At 44.4% G+C, this 26,776-nt stretch overlaps 1 protein-coding gene across 1 annotated transcript; it reads left to right on the top strand.

The window, feature by feature from the left end:
* Positions 1-1,545: 1,545 nt before the first annotated feature.
* Positions 1,546-7,491, top strand: LOC125533162 (uncharacterized). Its single transcript, XM_087541687.1, has 13 exons — positions 1,546-1,914; positions 2,315-2,459; positions 2,824-2,864; positions 2,969-3,022; positions 3,124-3,201; positions 3,395-3,480; positions 3,593-3,697; positions 4,486-4,628; positions 5,034-5,075; positions 5,754-5,830; positions 5,909-5,999; positions 6,768-6,849; positions 7,400-7,491. Exons 1-13 carry the CDS (start codon positions 1,802-1,804, stop codon positions 7,489-7,491), a joined length of 1,149 nt encoding a protein of 382 aa, XP_087397813.1. The 5' UTR covers positions 1,546-1,801.
* The last annotated feature ends 19,285 nt before the right edge of the window (positions 7,492-26,776 follow it).

The raw sequence follows: 26,776 nt of genomic DNA, 5'->3' as shown, positions 1-26,776 counted from the left end.
CCACAACGCAAAGCTTTCGCTCAGAAACTCGCCTATACCACGGGATGGTTCCCTATCATCACCGCAACGAGGGGTGGCCCAGCCACACCATATCTGGGCACTGCCAGAGCAGACCAGAGTCTCCCACCACTACACCCCTTTCCATCGACATGACCAACAGGTGAAGTCACCACCGCCATCATGGGGCCTGCCAGAAAAACCAAACATGGAGCTCACCATCCAGGACCACCGCTCGGGCATCCATGCCCCTAGGCACCGCCAACCATCCACATCAAGACCACCCAACCATGGGATTAGAAGCGAAAGGCGTCTTCTTTCACTCCTAGTCCGACATCAGTCACTCTGCCTGAGTCAGCGCCCCCCCCCCCCCCCCCACCATAGGAAGCGCCCACACCCGTGTCCCCAGTCGGTTCCGGTGGACCTGGGAGGATACAACCAAATGACCACCGCCGACCGCCGTCAAACACGCTTGAGAGCCTCCAAATTCGTGGTCCTCGGCACCGATCCGTCGGATGACACAACAGTGCCTAGAAATCGCAACACGGACCGACGCTACATGTAGCAAGCAACTGGACCATAACGTGAAAGCTTGTGACAACACAGACCAAGTCAGCCCCCAATACCTATGCGCCCTGGCCATCATCCACCACCATGGACCAGCAACCCCGCCAACACCCCTACATTGTCACGATAGCGTGTGGATGCCACTCCCAACCACCCGCGTACTCGACAAATGCAGGAGAAGGCCAAGGGTCAGGTAACATCGCCGACCTACTGCGGGAGAATGCCATCGGGAGAAACAAACACGCCCCATCAAATATGACCATTCAGATCCAGACGGGGACGCCCAAGGTAGCCGACAACTCAGGCCGCCAGGGCAGACGCAACAAACCAGTCCCTACCCTCCAACAACACCTATCTCGTCACCACCTCCAGGCCCCGTCAAACTCCGCCGAACACCCTCCGGTCCCGCCTCCACATGCCCGCAGCCAACCGGAGCCACGCACGAGCCACAACACCGTCACGCGCGTGCCCGACACCACTGTCTCACGTGCCGCCCGGAACGATAGCCACGCCAGGCCGCCGGCGATCCAAATCCGGGGAAGCGCCCCCGCGCCCATGGAGCCCCGCAGCGAAGCCCGGGCGGCTTCCTCTAGCGGCGGTGGGGGGAGGATGGGGAGGTGTGGCGGCCCCGGCTGGCCAGTAACAATGGATTGTGTCACAAATAATTTAAATTCTGAGGCTCATAGCTTTAGCTAAAATTTCGTCTTCTTTAGTAGAGGGTCGCCGTTTGTGGCTGGGCATACCCCATGACCCGTTTATTATTCCTGTAAACCAAACTCCTTAATAAACTGTGGTTTACGGCTCAAAAAAAGTACTGTAGAGAGTGGGGTGGAGTTTTTTTTCCTCTGTTTTTAGGGTGGCAGAGACACTGCGATTTCTGAAGAAAGAGACCGGAACGAGTGTTGAGACATTCAGAGATTTCGTCTCGAGAGTCCGCCCTTAGCCGTGGTTCCACTTCCATGGACATGGAGGTCAGGACTCAGGACGGCCGAGTACAAATCTCAGACCCCGGCTCGGACGGCACGCAATGATCGATCGCCCGGTTTAGAAAAAGAGCCTTGTGCTTGTTTGGCAAGAAAAGAAACGAGGAGGCAGGAGACATAAAAGCCCAAAGGAGAGTACCAACCGGGGGTTCGGATCGGGCTGCGATTTTCGATCGGCGGCGAGCGAGGAGCGTCGACGGATCTGTGCAACCGGAGAGGGGAGGAGACGAGCAATCGGGACATAGGAGAGAGCGATGGGGATTTCCCGGAGCAAGCCGGCGCGGGAGTGGCCGCCGGCGCCGCCGCCGGAGCCTAGGGTGGAGGTGCCGCCCCTCATCGAGCCCCCTCCCAACGCCGCCCGCACCAGGTGCCTGCCCCCTCCCGTCCCCCCTCGGTCACTCATAGTCTCTCCCGTCAAAAACCTCACTGTTGGGCATATCCTATGCTCTCCAATAGGACTAATGACGATGTCGACACACCACACTGACCGTGTTTTGATTGATTGATCCTATGCTCCATCCATGAGTGACAGGACTCATTACCAACATCAATCGGGTTTAGAATTTCAGACTCATGTTTGACTAGTTGTATCCATGTGTCGATTTGAACTGGAAGGAACGTTTTAAGTCTATATATGGATATTAAGTTAAATAACAAAAAGTTTGATCTATGAATTAGTTCAAAAAGGAAACAAATCTATGAATTGCATATACCTATTGTTCTCTATGTGTGTGCTGAAGTGACTGATAGTGGTCTTGAGCATGCAGGATGCAGGTGCCTGGGTATGAGCAGTGGTTCGGGAAGCCCTCATTACGCAGCCTATTCGACGACTACTTCAATCAAGCTGGGAGCGTGAACGCAGGGGTCATGCTCAAGATGCTGCAGGATCCTCATGTCGATTTGACCGCAACTGTATCCAGCGAACGCCGTTCATGATATCATTTTTTTCCCAGTTTTGTTAAGGCTCGCTAAGCTTTTACCTTATATATGGGTAAAATTGTGTCTATTATAGCTTACACCACAGAACTTGTTAAAGCTCGCTAAGCTTTTAACGGTTTAAAAGTTACCAAAAAATATGATATATATATATATATATATATATATATATATATATATATATATATATATATATATATATATATATATATACTTGGTAGGTAGCGATCGATATTTTCTACTGTATACATGGCAGTTCTATTTTCAGGATTGTGCCCCTTAGTTTTCCTGGATATTTTATGCAAGAAAAAGTTGATTTTCCCTAACTATATTTCACTAGGCATCACCAGCCGGCGGGGAGGCTCAGCTTCGATGGCAGAGGTGGTCATTGCATAGTTTTACCAGAAGTCATACTATTTATATGCCATTTATGATATCATTGTTAATAACTAACACAATATTCATGATTGACTGGGATTTTGTAGTGATTTGTATAATCCAGGTACCGTTGCCCACTTTCTTGTGTCAACGGCAAAACCGTAAGTGCTTCATTGTTCGATGGCCAAAATTGTCAACGATTTCAATTTGATGGACTATGTGGATAGATAGTGATGATTTCTCTTATAATTTGCTTATCCAGCACTTTGAAGTTAAGCGTTCATTTTCCTAAGGGTGGTATTGGTTCCTTTGCGACAATTCCTTTGCAAGCTGGAAACAGGTAGATTGTAATTACTTAATGTATTCTTTAACATTTGGTGCATACCATGAATGTTACTGTTCATATCGTTTCACTAATTTATTACTTGACAGTAAGAAACAGCTGCACTACAAATCAGAAAATATTCCTTCTGTTTATATCAAAATATTTATATGAACCATAAGCAACGAAGATAAAATTTTCCGTTTTGCAGCATGCTTTCAGAAAATAATAGCGTTATCGGTTTAAGATATGATTCCCAGAATCTGTCATTGGGGGCAACTGTTGTGCCATTTCTCTGTAAGTAGATGCCGGCCCTAACTTTAATCAAATAATTTTGCTTATGTTATTTTCTAATATTTCTCTTATATCTATTCAGATTATAGTATGCTCATATTACCTTTCTTTGCAGTACCCGGTGAGGAACCCTCTATGGTTCCCTATGGTGCATGGTTAGTTGGAAGAATAGGGGGATTAAGTGCAGGGGCACAATACAAGCCACTTAGTGACTGGCTTAGTGAGTGTTACTGAACCTTCCTATTACCGGAACATTTTTTTTACTTCATACTTCCAACAAAAATTTGAGGCTATCACATATTATCTTCTTTTTATGTGTACATTCTAGACCGAGTTCTTTATTTAACTCTGTTCTACCATCGTGAGAGACTGTGTTTACATTATTTTATTCACCATGGAGAAGAATCTCATTAGCGGAAATCCTTCCATATAAAAGTGTAACACTATAGACAGTTGTATTTGAATGGGAATTAACTCATGTTTGATCCCAACCTTAATCTATATAAAGAGTAAATTGCAAAATATAAGCAAGAGAACATCACATCATCGAGTTTTCCTCAGCCATTTGGTGTAGATCGAAACCCACAGTTTCTATAAAAACATACATAATAGGACAGACCAAAGCCTAATAAAATTTCTAAAAACTTAGCAAGCGTGTAGTCTATCAAATTAATACAGGTATCCATCCATTATTGTGCATACAAGCGAAAAAATTGTGAAGTTGTAAGATTTCCATAGCAGAGTACATATTATCTCAAGTATCCTATATATGGGAAAAACTTTGTGTTCCCAAAATTTTCATTCTAGCGAGTCCAGATGATTCGCATGCTTTTTTTTTTCTGCTATGGCTTGTGCAATAGCTGTTTGCTCTTAGAATTCATATGCTGGCTTCCTACATTTGGATATATTGATGTTTATCTCTTACAAGCCTTTTCTTTTCCTATCATGTATCAATTTCAGGGCCTTCTATTTATACTTTTGTTTGCCCCATTTCATGTATATTTTTAGGCATTCCAACAGATGGAAGCATGAATTGTTTGCCTTTTGAGGACTTGAAGAACTGGGATTATGCAATCAGTTATGATGTGGGATCAGCTAGCCCACTAAGCCCCTCACTAAATTTTTCTCTAGAGCTTGTCAGAAGTACACAGGTTTGTTATGCCTGTTCCTTCTTATTCAATAAGAAATGCTTTACACTTTCTGTTACTTTGCAAAGATCTTTTGAGAAGATTATATACACATAGTGCTGGTGCCTCTGGATATGTGAGTACCATCATTGTGAAGTATGCCAGAAACTTTTGCTGTATGAGCTCCTTTGTAAAATTCTTGGATTTCAGTTAGAAATAAATTTTTTATGATCATTCACAGTTAAGGCTGCCTTCTATGTATGGTTCTTTCTTGTCACTTTTATATATGAAGCAATGATAAAATATTTTTTTCGTAACAAGATAAGTGGTTCATAAATAATTGTTACCAAGTGAAAACTAATTTATTACCTTTATTGAATCCCTACAACATTATCATTTTTTTAATCTTATAATTTCCTTGATGAGCAGCTGGTTGCATCATTCTATCAGCACCAGGTTGTCCTAAGGGAGGTGAGGAAAATTCTGTTTTATTTTATCTTTTGACACGGTTCAGTTTTGTACTATTATTTTATTTCATGTATGGGAAAGAGCATGCTGTTCTTTTTCATTCATAACCTATATAAGGACCTGCCTCCTATTTTCTCAATCCACTATAACTAGTTTTTTTTACAAACAATTTCCATTCTATTCTCCTCATCAGTTTGCTACAGTAGTTTGGCTTATTGGTCTTGTTAGAATATAACTTCTCCTTCTTGTATATAATGTACTGTTGGTATGTGCCTAGCAATTCTCGTTGTTTGGCTAGTAGGATATGCAATTGCTAGGAAGTGCACTGGAAGTGCATAGTAATCTTGTACGTAGTTCACCATCTATATACTTAAACAAATATCCTGAATATTTAATATGTGGATTTCTAAAGTCTATATTCTTTGTAAAAATGTTCAATACATGTGCTAAATTTGATTATAAATATTTTTTTCTAGGTATCACCTACGTGCCATGTTAGTAAAGTGAGGTGCAATTGTAAATAATGCACATAAATAACACAATTAGAAGATGTCAAAAGCAACTTGCGAATAACAAAGCTACAATTCACAATGTAGTTCAGTCTCATGCATTTTCTAAGTGTAATTAAGAATTTCATTTATAATTTTAAAGATTTGATAAGTATGCATGTCTGCCCATTAGGTAAAAGGAGGTCCTCGTTTTGAAGATGCAGACGAAATTGTAAACTACATTGATTTTGGTGTTGAACTAGCCACAAGGTAGGCCTCTAATGAACTCAAAGTTTTCAGTTTTTCATCAGTTTAGTTGACTATAGTTCAATTTAATACGATCTTTAGGGTGGGTAAGGACAAACCAACAGACGATGCCGACAATTCCTCGTTTCAGATAGCTGCAAACTGGCAGGCCAATAAGAACTTCCTAGTAAAGGTATGTTACACATGGATATTCAAAACAGTGCCCAGGCTCATCCACATCTTTATTAATATGATATAGTTCTGTAAGCACTCTGTAAACCATGTCAAACCAAGACCGATCAATATCCGAACGGAACGGATTCAAACTTCTCCTAGAAAAGTTTCCGGTGCGAAATTAAAAAAAATGAGTAGTTCAAAGGAAAAATGAATTTGAGGCATGCGCCGGACTGAAGAGACTGATTCCTTTCTCCGGGACTATTTCTTTGGGTGTTACCGTGCACGGTAGCACCCCCGAAATGTAGAAAAAAAAGGAAATTTTTTACAACCCCACACAATTTCAAATATAAATTTGATCTAGCAAACCCTAGTGCTTGTAGAAATAGAACCTCTCTCAAATAATGGAACATGAGGACTTACTTCCATGTCTGAACCATATGAGTTCTTTCTAAATCTAAAACATGCAGGGACTAGAATTTCTTGTGTGAAGTAATTTAGTTTGTACCAAACATATGTTTATATTGTAATCTATTTTGATTTACCTTTCGTGAATTTGTACAAGCCATCATGGTCAAATTTATACTCCCTTCCTCCCATATTAATTGATGCTGAAGCAGATGTATCACTGAAATACGCCTAGATACATTTGTTTCAGTGTCAATTAATATGGGACGGGAAGAGTATGCTGTATTGAAAATTTGCAGTGCAATGCAATTCCTTGTATCCATAATGATATATTTATGCATTCCATTATTTCTGATATTCATTGTTCCATTCTTAATAGGGGAAGTTAGGGCCCTCCAAATCTTCTGTAGCTTTGGCATTCAAGTCTTGGTGGAAACCCATGTTTACATTTAGCTTCACAGGTTTGGAAACTCCTGAATTCCTTGTTTGCAATTAAACACTCCATACTTCTGATCAGAGAAATGCTTTTCCACTCTGAAAGAAGAAAGGTCTAAAAAGAAATGAATGCTCTCGTACCCATGAAAAATGGTTTGTAATTTTTTTGGTGTTTCTTTTCATCATTTGTTTTCTCTGGGTATGATGCTTCCTAAGACTGCTTCCTACATAACACTTAGCACTCAGAGCAGCATAATTTGAAATAACCCTAAACTGAGGACCTCATCTCGTTTTTTATAGCATGCTAATGTGCTACACTTCCATAGTGTATTTATGGGATGCTTTCTTGTGCGTACGTTTGGCAAGTGAAAATGCATATTGCCACATCATATATAGTGAAGTAGGCCAAATGTTACATATTGTAATATTAGCGGTAGTAGTAATTAATACTCACTACATACATAATACCATTCCATGTGAGAAGATACTTTTTTTAAGAGAAAAAACAATGAAGTGATACTGTTTGAAGTACTGACATCCACTGATGGCTGCCACAACAATGTTCCAAATTTGCAGCTGTGAATGATCATGCGAAGGGTACAAGAGGGTACGGATTTGGAATCCATGTCGACGATCAGAGAGACCCAGATTCCAGCCATCTCCTCTAGTAGGATCGATTATATACCATTGTTTGCATCGGAACGAACTTGAAGTAAACCCTTTTGCTCCTGAGAGGAATGTCTGGATTATCATTACTATTGCACGTACTAATAGCGCTATGTTTTGCAAATCTTAATTGCTTGCAGGCACATATGTGGCTGTGAGACAAATCAAGGAGGACTGAAACTTCGGCGATGAAGGGGCGATGACGGCGGCGTGCCTTCGGCTCGCTTCAATGCTTGTAGTTGTCGCTATGCGGTCTATGAATCTGGATGTAAATGTTATTATTTCTGGTGTTCTTGTATTGCCATGATTAAAGATGAATAGTTGGGAATTTCTTCCAAAAAAAAGAAGGACCGAACTTTTTTTTGAACACTAATAGTCTGTGGAAGCACGTGATTCAGAACAGATATTAGATTTTTTTTTGAGGGATAGAACAGACATTAGATTGGTTCATGGAACTATGACCACTTTAATTAGCACCAGCTTTTAGGCCGGCCTACTGACAGAAAATTGTGTTTATATCTCCTCCGATGTAAAGGTGCTTAGATGGGGTGCTAAGTGCATTAAATACCTTAGCAATTCAACTTCCTAATGTATAGGTGCTTAATTTTTGTTGCTAAGCATACTTTATTTAATGAGTTAACACCTAAAGTCTTTCATCCATTGGTCAAGTTGTTCCATTTAAGTGGTGTCTCTAGGTTCACGTGCTTGACATTGGTTTTTTCTGGATCATCAAAATGCCCTTTCTCTTTCTTAATTGTTATGTCATGTCATTTTTTCATTTATGTGGCATGCTTACTATCTGTCCACCGGAAGCACTCGGAAGGGCCTTAGCTTGCAGTAGCGTGGAATTTAGTTGTGGTCCCTACATGTTTCCTAGCTTTGGCTATGTATTTAAAACAATCAAAATTCTAGATTTTTTCATGGGCGAGGTAGCCTCTCTGGTCTAGAAGGACTCGCCTCGGCGTGCTTCCGAAGATGCCTGGCATCAACTTTTTCTCTGCTAGCGAAATGACAGCGAACGTTTCGGCCGTTCGCTTGGGTGGGGTGCCCACCAATTCGTTTGCTCTGGCCCATAGGCCCAATTAATTTTATTTTTGGAAATAATGGCATCAACAAAAAAGATTCTAATTGCCATGCATTATGAAAAATGCCATGCTACTTTATAAAACTGTCATTTCTCTAATTTATAAATTTACAATGAGTATGATAAAAAAGTTCATGTGATCTAGAAAAAATAAAATTGCCATGCTAAACTTTTAAAACTGCCTTCCTTAGTCCAGATGCAACTCTTAATCTAGATCAATAAAAACCGCAAGGATGGCTTTCCTCAATTTTTTTTTATCTAGACAGGCCCCAAATTAGATTCCATATTTTGTTTCCAAAAACATAAAAAAAATCACACACAGGAATCCCAAGGTCCAAAAAAGAAAATAATGCCATGCCAAAAGAAGATAAAAATATCAACCTCTTAATAGTAATGATGCCATCCTTTTATAATAATGCAAATGCCATCATCTTAAAAACTAACATGTTATTGACTATTAAAATGCCATGTTTTTAATAATAAAATGTCATGCTCGTAATAATAAAATTTCCATGCTCTTATTAATAAAAATGTTATATTATTGTTTATTAAACCGACATTCATCTTAAAATAAAAATGCAATGCCATTGACTAGTAAAATTCCATGCTCTAAATAATAAAAACTGCCATCCTCTTATTAATAAAAATGCCATGGCATGTTTAGAAAAAAAACATTTCCTTTTAAAATAGGGATTTTTGTTCTTTAAGAAAATGGGAAAATTCACTATTTTTGGATTTTTTCAAATGTAAAAAATGAATTTAAGGAAAAAATCAACTGAAGCACATAAAGTTGTTTTGAGCGCAAGTGCTCACAAACCCCGCTTCAGCCCAAGTTGTCATGGTCCTCATGTAGGATGGCGTGAGTTCGAGTCGCCCCCATCGTGTGGCACCCCGGCTCAGAACGACCGGTTTACCCTGCATTGCCAGCCCAGAGATCATGTCTTCTGGCAACACATAACATATTGGTACAGAAAACAACCGCTTTATTGATGCTAGCGGAACAGAGTTCATATTACAACAGCGGTCGAGGCCAAGCGGCACACTCGGTGCGGCTGAACCATATGTACATTATTTAGTGAACATAAAGGGGCCTCGAGCCGAACAACTACGTGGCAGCGGAATAACGTCGTAGCGGAAGCTCCATATCACAGGGACACCGATGTGGACACGATCTAGACTCGAACAGCGCTCCTTTCCAACCAGACTTTCCTGAAATCTTGCATGACATGCCAGGTCAGTACATTGAATGTACTTGCAAGCTCACAACAAGCATAATCATAATGACAAACAATATCATGATATCTAGCCAATTATTAATGATGCAACACTCTATGTCAACATGCTGTGATCATGCTCGAACGTCCCTCAGGACACTTACCAACCGTGATCATCCTCAGATCACAAACACCACCAACGTGGTAAAACACACCACCAACGTGGTCTTTAACAAAATGACTCATGATCCTTACGGCGATCACAACCATGACCAATATCTGGTCCCAAATTCCTCGATGGCCTTTCTGCCATCCTCGACAATGCAAAGTTTACAACTTAGTGTGCAATTTGTATTATTCGCTGACTCATGGTGGGACCTACTATGAGGTGTCCTTAACCGTGGACGCGGCTATCGATAGATTATACACTCTCCAGAGGTAGCACACTGGACCCACACCACGGAACCCATGGCCTCGCACTCCCATTCGGGTGGACCAACGACATTCCGACGAAACCCCTCCATTGCCACATCACTCTCCCGGCCACTCCGACCCAAATCCACAACGGGCTGGTCCTGGGTGGCCCCGTGTCTACCAAAGACACCCCGACCACCGTCGTGGTCAAACTCCCACTCGGGGAAACTCCCACTTGGGGAAACTCCCACTTGGGGAAATTGGTACCATTATCTCATCAATGAGCACACAAGGTTATGCCTGCCTGCCGGTCCAGGGCAAACACGACATAACCTTCCCTAGATGGAGGCACCGACCAGAGGCCGTGTCAATGGACCGAATCAAGGCCCCCCATAAAGGCAAATGTGGTTGCAGTGGAAAGACTCGATTCAGCGGCACCATGACCTAGTCAATGGTGTATTCAAGTTGAGTTATTTCCAGTTCCAACTTTAAACTAACAATGACCGGTGTCATAGCATGCCATGAAATGCAAAATAACACATGCATCATAAAAAAATTGTACCGATGTCATCTATGCACCAAGCATAACCGTCAACAACTCACGTTACTCTACTAGCTCAAGATGACTCACAACTTAACCAAAATATTTTGCAAGAAAGCAATTCCGAGAACTTTTTCATATGCATAACAAAAGATTTCACCATCAACAATTCTTACTTTCTTTATCACTACATTAAGTTCAAACTTTCTGTAAAACAAGTAATATGATTTAACAGAATATTTTCTAACAAACTCTTATCAATTTTTGGAAAGCAAAAATATAGCTAAAATAAGTATCATGCATAACAAAATTATCTCTAACATCCTCAAATAAATCTTAACTTGCTTTATCCACTAAACTAGTTTCAACTATTCTGTAAATCAAGCATAACAACTATTCAACATTTAACAGAATACAAATAACTCAATAATTATTTAAAGGCATGGATTAATCATTTCATTCAGGTGAGAAAATCACAAATATTGAAGTGGCACCATAAAAATGTTGCTGTGGCTTGTCTTAGTGCAGGTGAGGTTCACAAGCCTCCTGGTGATCCTCAAGACAAGCCTCACCTTCTGAAAATAAATTTAAACACACAAAGAAAATATCAAGAACACTTCTGAAATTCACCAGAAATTCTAAACAGCTCAGAAAAATCTCATCTTTGGTGAGCTGTTAGATTTTCTTTCAAAGAACACAATGCAAAAAAGAATCAATTCATTTGGACTTATGGTTAAAAAGTTATAACTGTTTGAAGTGTTCTGTAAATTCAATTGAATTTGAATAAAAAGAAAAAGGGTGACGTCGAAGGCGTAAAAGCCCAGGGGGCGCCACCACTAGTACCGCTTCGCGCGCGTACTGAGTGACCGACTAGCGGGCCCTGCTAGTCAGGTGGGGGGAAGAGGGAGAGAGAAACAGAGACGGCCGCGGCTTTGCCGGAGCTCTCGCCGGCGACGAGGGCTCTTTGGCCAAAACGAGAGGGAGGGATGGCAAGAGGAGGTCGAGGCGCACCTGCCCGTACCCGTAGCGTGGCTAGGGGTGGTCGGACGGCGTCAGATTCGAGCTCGCGAGCGTAGGCAGAACGAGGAGGTCGTCGGAGTTGAGGAAGACGGCGAGCAGAGGCTGCTCCAGGGGCTCCAAGCGGGTGAGACAGCCTCACCGGAGAGAGGCGGAGGCCCTGGAGAGGTCGCCCAGGCCTGGGAGGGGCTGGAGCTGCCGCGATGACCAGAGGGGATCGCCGGCGAGCTCGAGCTCGGGGACGGCGGCCCGAGGCCTGCCCGGCCGGGCTACGGCTTCCTACTCTACCGTGGAGTGTGTGTGAGTGCTGGAGGATGCTCGGAGAGGGTGGGGAGGGGCTCTATATATAGGCGAGCGGCGAGGGTGCTTCGGGCTCCGTCGGTGGACACCTGTCCACGACGCCCGGCGACGAGCGGCGTCAGTGAGAGGGGGAGAAGGCGATGGAGGTCACGCGGCCAGTGTGGGCGAGGGGAGACGAGCATAGGATCAAGGGGGGTGACGACGAGCACAGTGCACACGCACTGTTGGGCTGGCCGGACCTTGCCCGTGCTCGCTGCGGCGAGCTCCGGCGTCGGTGAGTGCCAGGGTGGAGTTAATGGTGTCGAGACGATGATGGTGGCGAGCTTTGGCTAGGTTTGGCAGGCGGGGGAAGCGAGCACGCGCGAACAGAGCGCTGGGCGGCTCCCAGAGCACGTCGACACCCATGCCTGGCATCGTGGACACGTGTGGTCACCGCGTGAACTCCCTCCACAGGCCGGCCTTCGTCCAAAAACCATGTCTGGCATGTTGTTCGTGGTGGTTTTGAAGTTTACCATGGTTGGGTTTGGATCCAGGTCCAGTAGAGAAAGTTTTACAAGTCTGTAAGTTTCTGGACAGTAACTTTGTGAGGTTACTGTGGTCAAATGGCTGGGAGTTTGAAGCTGTGCTTTGGAGGCTAGCTTAGAGTTACTAAGGTAAATAAGCACAAGAAAAATCAGGTCAAATGGAGCAAGTAAAATGGTAGTTGCTGTAGAAACCACCATTCCTGTCCAGAACAGAAAAGATTTTCTGTAGCAAAAATATTCCAAAAAGTGATGAAATATTTTTGCTCAAGGAGGTGCCCTAGGGTTTTGTAACGCCCCGAGACCGATGTGCCAGGTGTCGTCCAGTTATTCGCCGTTGTTGCCTTGTCATTTCTTGCGTGTCATGCTTTGCATGTCATGTCATCATGTGCATTTCATTTGCATACATGTTCGTCTCATGCATCCGAGCATTTTTCCCGTTGTCCGTTTTGCAATCCGGCGCTCCTATCTCCTCCGGTGGTCCTTTCTACCTTTCTTTCGTGTGTGGTGTTAAACATTTCCGGATTGGACCGAGACTTGCCAAGCGGCCTTGGTTTACTACCGGTAGACCGCCTGTCAAGTTTCGTACCATTTGGACTTCGTTTGATACTCCAACGGTTAACCGAGGGACCGAAAAGGCCTCGTGTGTGTTGCAGCCCAACACCCCTCCAAGTGGCCCAAAATCCACCTAAACCTCCTCCATCATCTCGGTCGTTCGATCACGATCGGGCGGCCGCAAACCGCACCTCATTTGGACTCTCCTAGCTCCTTCTACCCCTATATAAAGATCCCCCACGAAAATCCTGGATCTTCCCCTTCCTTTAACCCTAAATTTCCCTCGCGCCGTGCTGGACATGTCCGAACCCGGCCGGACAAACCCGCCACCGCCGTCCGCGCCAATGGCCTCTCACCACGTGGCACGCCACCGCCCCACCGCCGCCGCGGCCTGGAGAGCCCGGATCGGGCCCTCCCGGCCCATCTCCCCGCGCACCGCCTGCTTCCTTGCTCCGCCGCCAGCCGCACCCGTCCGGCTCCGCCGCCTTCCGCGCCAGCGAGCGCCGTCCTCCATGCCGGCGAGCGCTGTTCCCCGCGCCGGCGACCGCGCCGCTGCGCCCTCGCCGCCGTCCAGCCTCCCTGTCGAGCGCCGCCGCCGCCATCGTCGGTGCCGAGCTTCCCACGGCGAGCTCCTTCCTCTCCCCGCTGCTCCGACCACCTCCCTCGTCTCCGGAGACCCAACTCCGGCGAACTGCTACAGTAACGGCGAGATCCGGATCTGGATCTGGATCGGGTTGACTTTCTCCTCCCGAAACCCTAATTATTTTGCTATATTCATCATGCCATAACTCCGCATCCGTAGCTCCGTTTTGAGCATGTAGCACATCAAAATGTTCGTCTCAAAGAGTACATCATTTCATCTCATTGCATCATTTTCATTTGAGCTCATCTTGATGCCCAAAATGCTGTTGGAAGAGTGCTATTTGAGTTATTTGTCAGATCTGCTGCACCAAATAGCTATTTGTCATTTTTGCCATGATTAATGTGTGCATGATATGCCCCTGAGCTCTACGTGTGTTTTGTTATATGCCATGCCATCTTTCAGAGGTGCAATCCATGTATTTTTGTGATATGTGTGGTGACTAGCACAAGCTTGCAAAGTGGTGCATTCGTTAATGCTGATTTCAGGGACTTAGCAATTCCACCAAGTCCTTGATGGGTCTTTATCAATATGCCATATGTTCATGTTGTTTCCTAGTGATCAGTGCCTCTTTTCAGGATGATCAGTAAGGATGTTTTGTTAACCTTGTGGTGCTCTATCCATTCATGTCTTTGTTTGCATTTATGGAGCACCCTAGCTTGATTCAATCGAGCTCTACTTTTGTTATTTCGTGAATCCTGGCAGATTGTCTACTTGTTAGCGATTTTGCCGAGGATGTTGTAGTTGATCCGTGCATGCTATGTTGTTGTTCTTGCCATGTCTAGCTTGTATAATGTGTATTCTTGATGGGTGTATGCTTAGATTGTCATGAATTGCTCTGTAGTGAGTGCATCGAGCTCGTAAACATGCCTACTTGATATCTGATTTGCATGTTCCAGTTTTTCACTAAGTCTGTGATCTGATTATGTTTTTGCCATGTTCACATGCTTGCAATTGTATTTTCTGATCCTTTTTGGCTCAAGGTCACTAAGGGACCTTTGTTAAGCTCCTTGAGTAGCTTCATGCCATGCCTTTCTATGCCATGTTAAGTTCCTGTAGCATATAGTTTTCTTGCTCCAAAGTGTGCTACCTGATCTGAAATGCCAGACAAGTGTTAATTTCACTAAGTCTGAAACATGTTTATCAATTGCACTTTTGCCATGCTTGTTTGAACCTGTTAATAGATGAATTAGCCGTGGCTCAGTGTTCCTATTTGGTTAAGCATTATGAATGGATCCCTGCAATTTATTTTGTTGCCATGTTTGAGTGCTCTAGCATGTTTGTCTTGATGCATTTAGATGGCTACTTGCTACTTATCGCAGACCGGTGCGATATTTGTTTTCCTTGCCATTTCCAAACCGTGCATCCGATTCCGGCGATCTTTATATCGATTTCAACCGAAATCACCTCACCTTTCCAGTGGCACTCTTGGATTTCCAAGTTGAGGCCAGATTCAATCATTCCTCGTCAAATCATGCATATGCATCACATACCGCATTCCGCATATCATACCATGTTCATGTGTTGGTTGTTTACTATGTTGTGTGCTTCTTTCCGGTGTTTGCTTCTTCGGGTTGGTTCCGATAACGTCGCGTTTGTGAGGACCCGTTCGTCTACATTCGTTTTTCTTCTTCATGGACTCGTTCTTCTTCCTTGCGGGATTTCAGGCAAGATGACCATACCCTCGAAATCACTTCTATCTTTGCTTTCCAGCCGCTCGCTCTTTTGCTATGCATATGCTGCGATACCTACCACTTGCTTATCATGCCTCCCATATTGTTGAACCAAGCCTCTAACCCACCTTGTCCTATCAAACCCTTGTTTGGCCATGTTACCGCTTTGCTCAGCCCCTCTTATAGCGTTGTTAGCTGCAGGTGAAGATTGGATCTTGTTCCATGTTTGGAACATGGGTATTTTGTTGGGATATCACAATATCTCTTATTTATTTAATGCATCTATATACTTGGTAAAGGGTGGAAGGCTCGGCCTTATGCCTGGTGTTTTGTTCCACTCTTGCCGCCCTAGTTTCCGTCATATCGGTGTTATGTTCCCGGATTTTGCGTTCCTTATGCGGTTGGGTTATAATGGGAACCCCTTGACAGTTCGCCTTGAATAAAACTCCTCCAGCATGGCCCAACATTGGTTTTACCATTCGCCACCTAGCCTTTTCTTTCCCTTGGGTTCTGCAGACTCAAGGGTCATCTTTATTTTAAACCCCCGGGTCAGTGCTCCTCTGAGTGTTGGTCCAAACTGAGCGATGTCCGGAGCTACCAGGGGCTACTCTGGGCTGGACCACCCGATGTCTGGCTCATCCGGTGTGCCCTGAGAACGAGATATGTGCAACTCCTATCGGGATTTGTCGGCACATCTGGGTGGCTTTGCTGGTGTTGTTTTACCATTGTCGAAATGTCTTGTAACCGGGATTCCGAGTCTGATTGGGTCTTCCCGCTAGAAGGAATATCCTTCGTTGACCGTGAGAGCTTGTGATGGGCTAAGTTGGGACACCCCTGCAGGGATTTGAACTTTCAAAAGCCGTGCCCGTGGTTATGGGCAGATGGGAATTTGTTAACGTCCGGTTTTAGAAAACCTGAAGTTGACCTTAATTAAAATGCATCAACCGCGTGTGTTACCGTGATGGTCTCTTTCCGGCGGAGTCCGGGAAGTGAACACGGTGTTGGAGTTATGCTTGACGTAGGTTGTTTTCGGATCATTTCTTGATCATAAATTCTCGAACGTGCTTTGCCTTCTCTTCTCGCTCTCATTTGCGTATGTTAGCCACCATATATGCTAGTCACTTGCTGCAGCTCCACCTCATACCTTTACCTTACCTATAAGCTTAATAGTCATGATTGCGAGGGTGTGAGATTGCTGAGTCCCCGTGACTCACAGATACTTCCAAAACCTGCTTGCAGGTGCCGATGAGTCCGTGCAGATGGCGCAACCAAGCTCAGGAGGAGCTCGATGAAGATCTTGTCCTTTGTGTTGTTTCGTTCCAGTTGATCAGTAGTGGAGCCCAGTCGGGACGATCGGGGATCTGTGTAGCATTTGGGGTAGTCTTCTTTTGTTTTGGCTCCGTAGTCGGGCCCTGAGTGTATTTGGATGATGTAATGCTTTATTCATGTATTGTGTGAAGTGGCGATTGTAAGCCAACTATGTATCTCTTTCCCTTATGTATTACATGGGTTGTGTGAAGATTGCCTCACTTGCGACATTGCTTTCAATGCGGTTATGACTCTAAGTCGTGCTTCGACACGTGGGAGATATAGTCGCATTGAGGGCGTGGCAAGTTGGTAATCAGAGCCTTCCCCGACCTTAGGAGCCCCCACTGCTTGATCGAATTAGCTGACGAGTTGAGTCTAGAAAAAAAGTTTTGAGTCATTTAGGAATTATATATCAGAGAGTTTAGGAATTCTTTTTACTCCCCAGTCCCTTCATCGCTCTGGTAAGGCATCCTGACGTAGAGTTTTGACTCTTCTCTTCTCAAATTTCACTAATTTTTTTTAGGATCACGCGGGTATCTTGGAATCGTTCTGATGGTTTTGTGACAAGAACATTGTTCTTGGTGCCTCCTGACATTTAGGGGTTGTGGCAGTGTCCCGGGGAGTTGAGCTCCGAGGTGTTGTCGTCACAATTTTATCGTTGCAGTTCTGGAATACCTGAGTTTAGTTCGCCGACATCGAAAATCTCTTTTATGCAGTTGTTGGTGAGATAACCTCGACGTCACCCAGTACTGGGGCGGGAGTTCGGGAGTATTGCCATAACTCGTATAACGGATGCTTTTCGAAGGTTGAGGTAGACGATTTCCGAAGGTTTCTTGGTTATGTGTTGAAGGATGGATACAGCTGGATGTAGGATTTGCTAGTTTTGGGTGAGATATTATGCTTCCCCTGTATCCCCAACACCTGATTGCATAACCGGAAAATTTCGGGAGTTTATAAGTGGGAAACCAAGTAGCTCTTAGGATATCTTTCCGACAGATGTATGATATGAAATTGGGGTTCGACGTCTAGTGGTCCGCCTATCCACGATTGGTTTTACAGTGGTCTCGTTGTGTCTTAAAGAGTCCTTGGCTATGCCGACTCGGGGACGCTTCGTATGTCATGTGCACTACCTTGTACATGATGGTGCTGTACGATCGAGCCCGTGTAGGCCCCACCACAAAAACTTCGGATGAAATCTCTATCATATGTTTGTTCCGGCTTATTTTGCAAGCCAATCCTTGTTTTGTTTTGAGTTGTGGTATTCGAGTTGCTTCGAAGTCAAGTGTTGATTCCATACTTTTTCCTAAGTGGTGTTCTCATACTCCGATGGGAATACTAATCCTTCTCGATCATCGAGTTTGTCATGTCAATCCTTTTCAACCGGCGTGTTTTCTCTTCAAGTGGATCCGTCCATTTTCAACATCCGCAAGATCTAGTATCAGTCCTTCTCAAACGTGTTTGTTTCATCCATCTCCAAGTTGCCTTTGTTTTTCCCGCCCACCCACCCTTTTTCTTCAAGGAACCAGATTTCTTTATCAAGTATCCATGTTATCGATGGGAGTCTCTCCATTCTTTTCTGTCAATGTTCTTACCCGGTGATGCTCATGAATATTCTAACGGAGATTCAAGTTCATCATTCTTCGTGCTTTTCCTTCTCCGGTGGATTCAATTCAAACTTTGGTATTGAGCATTGTCTTTTCTTTTTGTCCAATGCTTTTCTTATGCCGGTGCACCTCATAATCATTCTCTTCTCGACATCCATTTGTTCTGGAGTGCTGAAGATATCTCAGAAGATTCACGTTTTCATTCCCGATTCGTTCAAGTTATTTCGAGGTTCTTATCTTATTCAAGCCATTTAATTCAACTGATGCAATCTATCTTTTAAATCATTCTACGGTGTTTCTTTTCAGTGGGCCCTAACCCACAGGTCTTTTTCCAGGATCTTACCTAACTCTTCTTATTTTCCGAAGTTATCCTCAAATTCTTTTCGAAGTTTAACATAAGTATGATTTATCATTAGTCAAATGTCTTTCTCCAAGATCTTCCAAATTATTTTCATCATTGGTTCAACCTTTATAATTTTCATCCCGGAGTATCTCAACAACTCTTGTTGGTGTTTCTCGTCGTCATTTGAAAACCGAAGAAGAGCTTTACCTCCATATCTTATCCGCTCTCTCAAAGATTCATGGTTCCAGCTACATGTCATCGTCTCATAATTGTTTTGAATGTGGGAATTCTTCTTACCTATTCGGAGCAATTCAAGATTCTGCTCAGCTTGATTATCCGGAGCCCATCATCTAAGATTTATTCATTCCAGTTTTCAGCTCTCATACTCTAAATCTTACCGGTGCTTCGTTCAAGTGATCTCTAATCGGCTCGTGATCTCTTCGTTCTCATGTATCTAAATTCTCTCAAGCATCTTCGTTCATTTGCTAAATTCTTCCCTGTGTCTTCCTTATCTTTTCTTTGTTCATTTTTAATTCTTACGGTGGTCCGTTCAAGATTTCTCTCCCTTATCAATTCATTCGTGTTCCAATCCTACCGGTGGTTCGTTGAAGACCTTCCCAAGTTTATGCTATATCTCGCTTAATCCTTTCTACGAGGATAAGTAGTATGCCAATTCCATTGGTTGTCATCAATTTGAATTGGTGAAGGATAAGCATAATGTAATTCTTATTCTTGTTTCATCGAGTTGATTCAATTCCTTTTTCTGGAGTGGTTCATCATATCATATTCTCAGTTTGAGATGCTTTATCTTTTCTTTCCCGGAGTTCCAAGCTCTTTCAATTATATTATCACGGAGATCCATCTAAATCATTACAAGGTTTCACCTTGTGTTCCTACCTCTCTTTCTTCCGTTTGATCGCCCTTTTTGTTACCGGAGTTCTTCATGAAGGTTCGACATGATGGTTCATCAAGGGTTTAATTCCTTCTCGAAGCGTTCATCAACTCTCCTTTCAGAGGAACTCAAGTTTTCTTCATCTTGCAATCCGGAGTGCAATTCTTCCTTCCGTATCAATAGAGGTGGTATTATGTCATTCTTGATAATTGGAGTTCATGTTTCACGTTCCACATGTTGTTAAGAATGAGATATTTTAAATCCATCAACCTCTTCGTTGGAGTTATCTTGGGTTATATTTCTCCTAAAGCCTTCCCTAAGGATTCTTGCTATCTATGGTGCTTATAAATGATCCAATTTCTTCATTTATCCTTTCTGGTGCGATAAGCTTCTCGTCTCCTTGTTCTTATCAATCCAATTCTTTTCCCGTGAGTGGCAGGTTGTCACCTCATAATTTGAGATGTATTCCATAAGACCATATCAAGCTTATTCTTTTCGTTGTTGGTTTTCCAACAACTCCGTTCGACCCTTCTCCTAAAGATGCCTTGTCAAAATCTTTTGTGACAGAACTTGGCATTTTCTTCTCCATTCTTTTATCTCAATGATCTATCTTCTATTTTCCTCTTCCGGACGCATTGTCATGTTGCTCTTTTAAACCCATCATCTTGTTTTGTCAAATATTATGTTCTTTTCCTTGCTTATCCGTTTAACCGGAGTGTCGTGCCCCTTTTAAAGTTCTTTCTACTTATCTTTTCTTGCATCTCTTTTCAATCGGAGTGCTGCTCAAAGTTGTTCTTCCTTGTTCCTCTTTGCTAATGGAGTGTCTTCAACTTCATTTATCTCCGTTGTATTCTTTTCTCGAAATGGCTTAACCTCTTCAAGGTTCGTGGTTTCACTCGTTTGTCAAAGGAGCAACTTAGTTTTACCTCTTCTCTTTCTCTTCCGTTGTCCCTCCGGTGCCATTCTAGATCTCGGGACGAGATCCTCTCGTAGTGGTGGAGTGTTGTAACGCCCCGAGACCGATGTGCCAGGTGTCGTCCAGTTATTCGCTGTTGTTGCCTTGTCATTACTTGCGTGTCATGCTTTGCATGTCATGTCATCATGTGCATTTCATTTGCATACATGTTCGTCTCATGCATCCGAGCATTTTTCCCGTTGTCCGTTTTGCAATCCGACGCTCCTATCTCCTCCGGTGGTCCTTTCTACCTTTCTTTCATGTGTGGGGGTTAAACATTTCCGGATTGGGCCGAGACTTGCCAAGCGGCCTTGGTTTACTACCGGTAGACCGCCTGTCAAGTTTCGTACCATTTGGACTTCGTTTGATACTCTGACGGTTAACCGAGGGACCGAAAAGGCCTCGTGTGTGTTGCAGCCCAACACCCCTCCAAGTGGCCCAAAACCCACCTAAACCTCCTCCATCATCTCGGTCGTTCGATCACGATCGCGTGGCCGCAAACCGCACCTCATTTGGACTCTCCTAGCTCCTTCTACCCCTATATAAAGATCCCCCACGAAAATCCCGGGTCTTCCCCTTCCTCTAACCCTAAATTTCCCTCGCGCCTCGCCGGACATGTCCGAACCCGGCTGGACAAACAAGCCACTGCCGTCCGCGCCAATGGCCTCTCGCCACGTGGCACGCCGCCACCCCACCGCCGCCGCTGCTCGGTGAGCCCGGATCGGGCCCTCCCGGCCCATCTCTCAGCGCGCCGCCTGCTTCCTTGCTCCGCCGCCCGCAGCACCCGTCCGGCTCCGTCTCCTTCCGCATCGGCGAGCACCGTCCTCCGCGCTGGCGAGCGCCGTTCCCCGCGCCGGCAACCGCGCCGCTCCGCCCTCGCCGCCGTCCGGCCTCCCTGTCGAGCGCCGCCGCCACCATCGCCGGTGCCGAGCTTCCCCCGGCGAGCTCCTTCCTCTCCCCGCTGCTCCGGCCACCTCCCTCGTCTCCGGCGACCCAACTCCGGCGAACTGCTACAGTAACGGCGAGATCCGGATCTGGATCTGGATCGGGTTGACTTTCTCCTCCCGAAACCCTAATTATTTTGCCATATTCATCATGCCATAACTCCGCATCCGTAGCTCCGTTTTGAGCATGTAGCACATCAAAATGTTCGTCTCAGAGAGTACATCATTTCATCTTATTGCATCATTTTCATTTGAGCTCATCTTGATGCCCGAAATGCTGTTGGAAGAGTGCTATTTGAGTTATTTGTCGGATCTGCTGCACCAAATAGCTATTTGTCATTTTTGCCATGATTAATGTGTGCATGATATGCCCCTGAGCTCTACGTGTGTTTTTTTATATGCGATGCCATCTTTCCAGAGGTGCAATCCATGTATTTTTGTGATATGTGTAGTGACTAGCACAAGCTTGCAAAGTGGTGCATTCGTTAATGCTGATCTCAGGGACTTAGCAATTCCACTAAGTCCTTGATGGGTCTTTATCAGTATGCCATATGTTCATGTTGTTTCCTAGTGATCCGTGCCACTTTTGAGGATGATCAGTAAGTATGTTTTGTTAACCTTGTGGTGCTCTATCCATCCATGTCTTTGTTTGCATTTATGGAGCACCCTAGCTTGAGTCAATCGAGCTCTACTTTTGTTATTTCGTGAATCCTGGCAGATTGTCTACTTGTTAGCGATTTTGCCGATGATGTTGTAGTTGATCCGTGCATGCTATGTTGTTGTTCTTGCCATGTCTAGCTTGTATAATGTGTATTCTTGATGGGTGTATGCTTAGATTGTCATGAATTGCTCTGTAGTGAGTGCATCGAGCTCGTAAACATGCCTACTTGATATCTGATTTGCATGTTCCAGTTTTTCACTAAGTCTGTGATCTGATTATGTTTTTGCCATGTTCACATGCTTGCAATTGTATTTTCTGATCCTTTTTGGCTCAAGGTCACTAAGGGACTTTTGTTAAGCTCCTTGAGTAGCTCCATGCCATGCCTTTCTTTTCCATGTTAAGTTCATGTAGCATATAGTTTTCTTGCTCCAAAGTGTGCTACCTGATTTGAAATTCCAGACAAGTGTTAATTTCACTAAGTCTGAAACCTGTTTATCAATTGCACTTTTGCCATGCTTGTTTGAACCTGTTATTGGATGAATTAGCCGTGGCTCAGTGTTCCTCTTTGGTTAAGCATTATGAATGGATCCCTTCCATATATTTTGTTGCCATGTTTGAGTGCTGTAGAATGTTTGTCTTGATGCATTTAGATGGCTACTTGCTGCTTATCGCAGACCGGTGCCATATTTGTTTTGCTTGCCATTTCCAAACCGTGCATCCGATTCCGGCGATCTTTATATCGATTTCAACCGAAATCACCTCATATTTCCAGTGGCACTCTCGGATTTCGAAGTTGACGCCAGGTTCAATCATTCCTCGTCAAATCATGCATATGCATCACATACCGCATCCCGCATATCATACCATGTTCATGTGTTGGTTGTTTACTATGTTGTGTGCTTCTTTCCGGTGTTTGCTTCTTCGGTTTGGTTCTGATAACGTCGCGTTTGTGAGGACCCGTTCGTCTATGTTCGTTTGTCTTCTTCATGGACTCATTCTTCTTCCTTGCGGGATTTCAGGCAAGATGACCATACCCTCGAAATCACTTCTATCTTTGCTTGCTAGCCGCTCGCTCTTTTGCTATGAATATGCTGCGATACCTACCACTTGCTTATCATGCCTCCCATATTGTTGAACCAAGCCTCTAACCCACCTTGTCCTAGCAAACCCTTGTTTGGCTATGTTACCGCTTTGCTCAGCCCCTCTTATAGCGTTGTTAGTTGCAGGTGAAGATTGGAGCTTGTTCCATGTTTGGAACATGGGTATTTTGTTGGGATATCACAATATCTCTTATTTAATTAATGCATCTATATACTTGGTAAAGGGTGGAAGGCTCGGCCTTATGCCTGGTGTTTTGTTTCACTCTTGCCGCCCTAGTTTCCGTCATATGGTGTTATGTTCCCGGATTTTGCGTTCCTTACGCGGTTGGGTTATAATGGGAACCCCTTGACAGTTCGCCTTGAATAAAACTCCTCCGGCATGGCCCAACATTGGTTTTACCATTCGCCACCTAGCCTTTTCTTTCCCTTGGGTTCTGCAGACTCAAGGGTCATCTTTATTTTAAACCCCCGGGCCAGTGCTCCTTTGTGTGTTGGTCCAAACTAAGCGATGTCCGGAGCTACCAGGGGCAACTCTGGGCTGGCCCACCCGACGTCTGCCTCATCCGGTGTGCCCTGAGAACGAGATATGTGCAGCTCCTATCGGGATTTGTCGGCACATCTGGGTGGCTTTGCTGGTCTTGTTTTACCATTGTCGAAATGTCTTGTAACTGGGAATCCGAGTCCGATCGGGTCTTCCCGCTAGAAGGAATATCCTTCGTTGACCGTGAGAGCTTGTGATGGGCTATGTTGGGACACCCCTGCAGGTATTTGAACTTTCGAAAGTCGTGCCCGCGGTTATGGGCAGATGGGAATTTGTTAACGTCCGGTTGTAGAAAACCTGAAGTTGACCTTAATTAAAATGCATCAACCGCGTGTGTTACCGTGATGGTCTCTTTCCGGCGGAGTCCGGGAAGTGAACACGGTGTTGGAGTTATGCTTGACATAGGTTGTTTTAGGATCACTTCTTGATCATAAATTCCCGAACGTGCTTTGCCTTCTCTTCTCGCTCTCATTTGCGTATGTTAGCCACCATATATGCTAGTCGCTTGCTGCAGCTCCACCTCATACCTTTACCTTACCTATAAGCTTAAATAGTCTTGATCGCGAGGGTGTGAGATTGCTGAGTCCCCGTGACTCGCAGATACTTCCAAAACCAGCTTGCAGGTGCCGATGAGTCCGTGCAGATGGCGCAACCAAGCTCAGGAGGAGCTCGATGAAGATCTTGTCCTTTGTGTTGTTTCGTTCCAGTTGATCAGCAGTGGAGCCCAGTCGGGACGATCGGGGATCTATGTAGCATTTGGGGTAGTCTTCTTTTGTTTTGGCTCCGTAGTCGGGCCCTGAGTGTATTTGGATGACGTAATGCTTTATTCATGTATTGTGTGAAGTGGCGATTGTAAGCCAACTATGTATCTCTTTCCCTTATGTATTACATGGGTTGTGTGAAGATTACCTCACTTGCGACATTGCTTTCAATGCGGTTATGACTCTAAGTCGTGCTTCGACAAGTGGGAGATATAGCCGCATCGAGGGCGTTACAGGTCGCTTGAATATTTGTGAATTATCTCCGAATTTTCAGGGCCATAAAAATTAGGGTTGCTTTGGAGCAAACAGATTTGGCTTAGGGTTTTAGAGAGAAATTGAATATTTTTCATTTAAGAAAAATATTCCAAAGGTTATTTTGAGGTGGATCAGAAGTGAAATGATGGTTTGGGAGAGAAATGAACACTTGGGTGAAAGCCATGGATTCCCAAGTGTTTAAGTGCAAATGAAAAGATTCAGAAACTCCAAGTTTCAAAAAATTCAAATGAAAACTCAAACAAAAGAAAGAGGGCAAAAACCAGGCTGTCACAAACCTCCCCCACTTAGAATGAATCTCGTCCTCGAGATTCGGTTGCTTGGGAAAACCACTCTGGATACTGACTCTTAAGGAACTCTTCCTGCTCCCAAGTTGCTTCGGACTCTGTGTGATGCTCCCACTGAACTTTGAAAAACTTCCTGACTTTGCTGCGAGTGAAACTTTCCATTTGATCCCAAATTTTGAACGGTCTTTCTTCATAAGTTTAATATTTTGCCAATTCTATCTCAGTCATTGCAGTTCTTTTATCAGGCGGGGATATGCATCGTCTCATTTGCGAAACATGGAACACATTGTGTATATCTGACAACTCCGGGGGTAGTTCTAGTTGGTATGAAACCGTATCCACCCGAGACATAATTGGGAATGGACCAATGAATCTGGGTGCCAGCTTTCCACGAGTCTGAAATCGTTTAATTCCTCTCATAGGAGTGACTCGGAGATACACGTGTTCTTCGGGCTCAAAACTGACCTGCCGGTGCTTTGCGTCATAATAACTCTTCTGACGGGATTTGGCCAATTGCAGTCGGTCTCTGATTTCCCGGACTTGTCTCTCAGCTTCCATCATGAGATCGGTTCCGAAGATATGGCTATCTCCAGCTTGAGACCAATTTAGAGGAGTGCGACACTTATGACCATATAGAGCTTCATATGGTGACATCTTTAGACTGGTCTGGAAACTGTTGTTATATGAGAACTCGGCGTATGGCAAGCAATCTTCCCATTTTTCCCCGTTGGCTAGCACACAGGCTCGCAACATATCTTCGAGTATTTGATTTACTCGCTCTGTCTGACCGTTCGTCTGAGGGTGATAAGCAGTACTATATTTCAGTGCTGTCCCCAAGGCTTCATGGAGACGGGACCAGAAAGCGGAGGTAAACAAAGATCCTCGGTCGGAAGTGATAGTCTGGGGTACTCCATGTAGACTGACGATTCTGGATACATATAGTTGTGCAAGTTCGTCTACTCTGTATGTGGTGCTGATCTGGATGAAGTGAGCAACCTTGGTGAGGGTGTCCACTATAAGCCAGATGGCGTCTTTGCCTCGCTGAGTCCTAGGCAATCCGGTTATGAAATCCATGCAAACATCATCCCATTTCCATTGTGAAACTGGCAGTGGTTGGAGAAGTCTAGCTGGCTTCTGATGATATGCTTTCACCTTGTTGCATATGTCGCAACAGGCTACAAAATAGGTAATGTGTTTCTTCATCCCATCCCACCAGAATATTCGTTTAAGGTCTTCATACATTTTCCTACCTCCTGGATGAATGGAATACAAGGATTCGTGTGCTTCTGACAAGATTTTCTTCTTCAAGTCCGGTTGATCTGGTACACAAATTCGTCCATGGAATCGGAGGGTACCGAAGTTGTCCTTGAAGAAATCTGGGGACTGCTTTGCATGTTATTGTAGCTCGGCGTCATCTGGCTGGGCCTTGTGGATCTCCATCTCGAGTGTGGGGGTAACTTCCAAAATATTAGTGAGGCCAGCATCCATGATGACCAAGTTGAGCCGAGCGATCTCCTCCTGAAGTTCGGTAGGTAATGATTTTAACATGACATTTAAGCTGATGGGCTTTCGACTGAGCGCATTGGCAACGACGTTGCCTTGCCAGGATGGTAATTTATCCCGAGGTCATAGTCCTTGACCAACTCTAACCATCTTCGC

Source organism: Triticum urartu, chromosome 1A (genome assembly GCF_056163025.1).
Source record: "Triticum urartu cultivar PI428250 chromosome 1A, HENAU_Tu73, whole genome shotgun sequence".
Classification (NCBI taxonomy): domain Eukaryota; kingdom Viridiplantae; phylum Streptophyta; class Magnoliopsida; order Poales; family Poaceae; genus Triticum; species Triticum urartu.
This window is presented reverse-complemented; position numbering and strand designations above follow the sequence as displayed.

Bases quoted from the DNA above. Each gene is read 5' to 3' on its own strand.
- LOC125533162 (XM_087541687.1), top strand. From the start codon at position 1,802: ATGGGGATTTCCCGGAGCAAGCCGGCGCGGGAGTGGCCGCCGGCGCCG. The intron at 3,023-3,123 runs GTAAGTGCTTCA...TTGCTTATCCAG, and splicing joins CTTGTGTCAACGGCAAAACC to CACTTTGAAGTTAAGCGTTC. The intron at 5,831-5,908 runs GTAGGCCTCTAA...TACGATCTTTAG, and splicing joins GGTGTTGAACTAGCCACAAG to GGTGGGTAAGGACAAACCAA.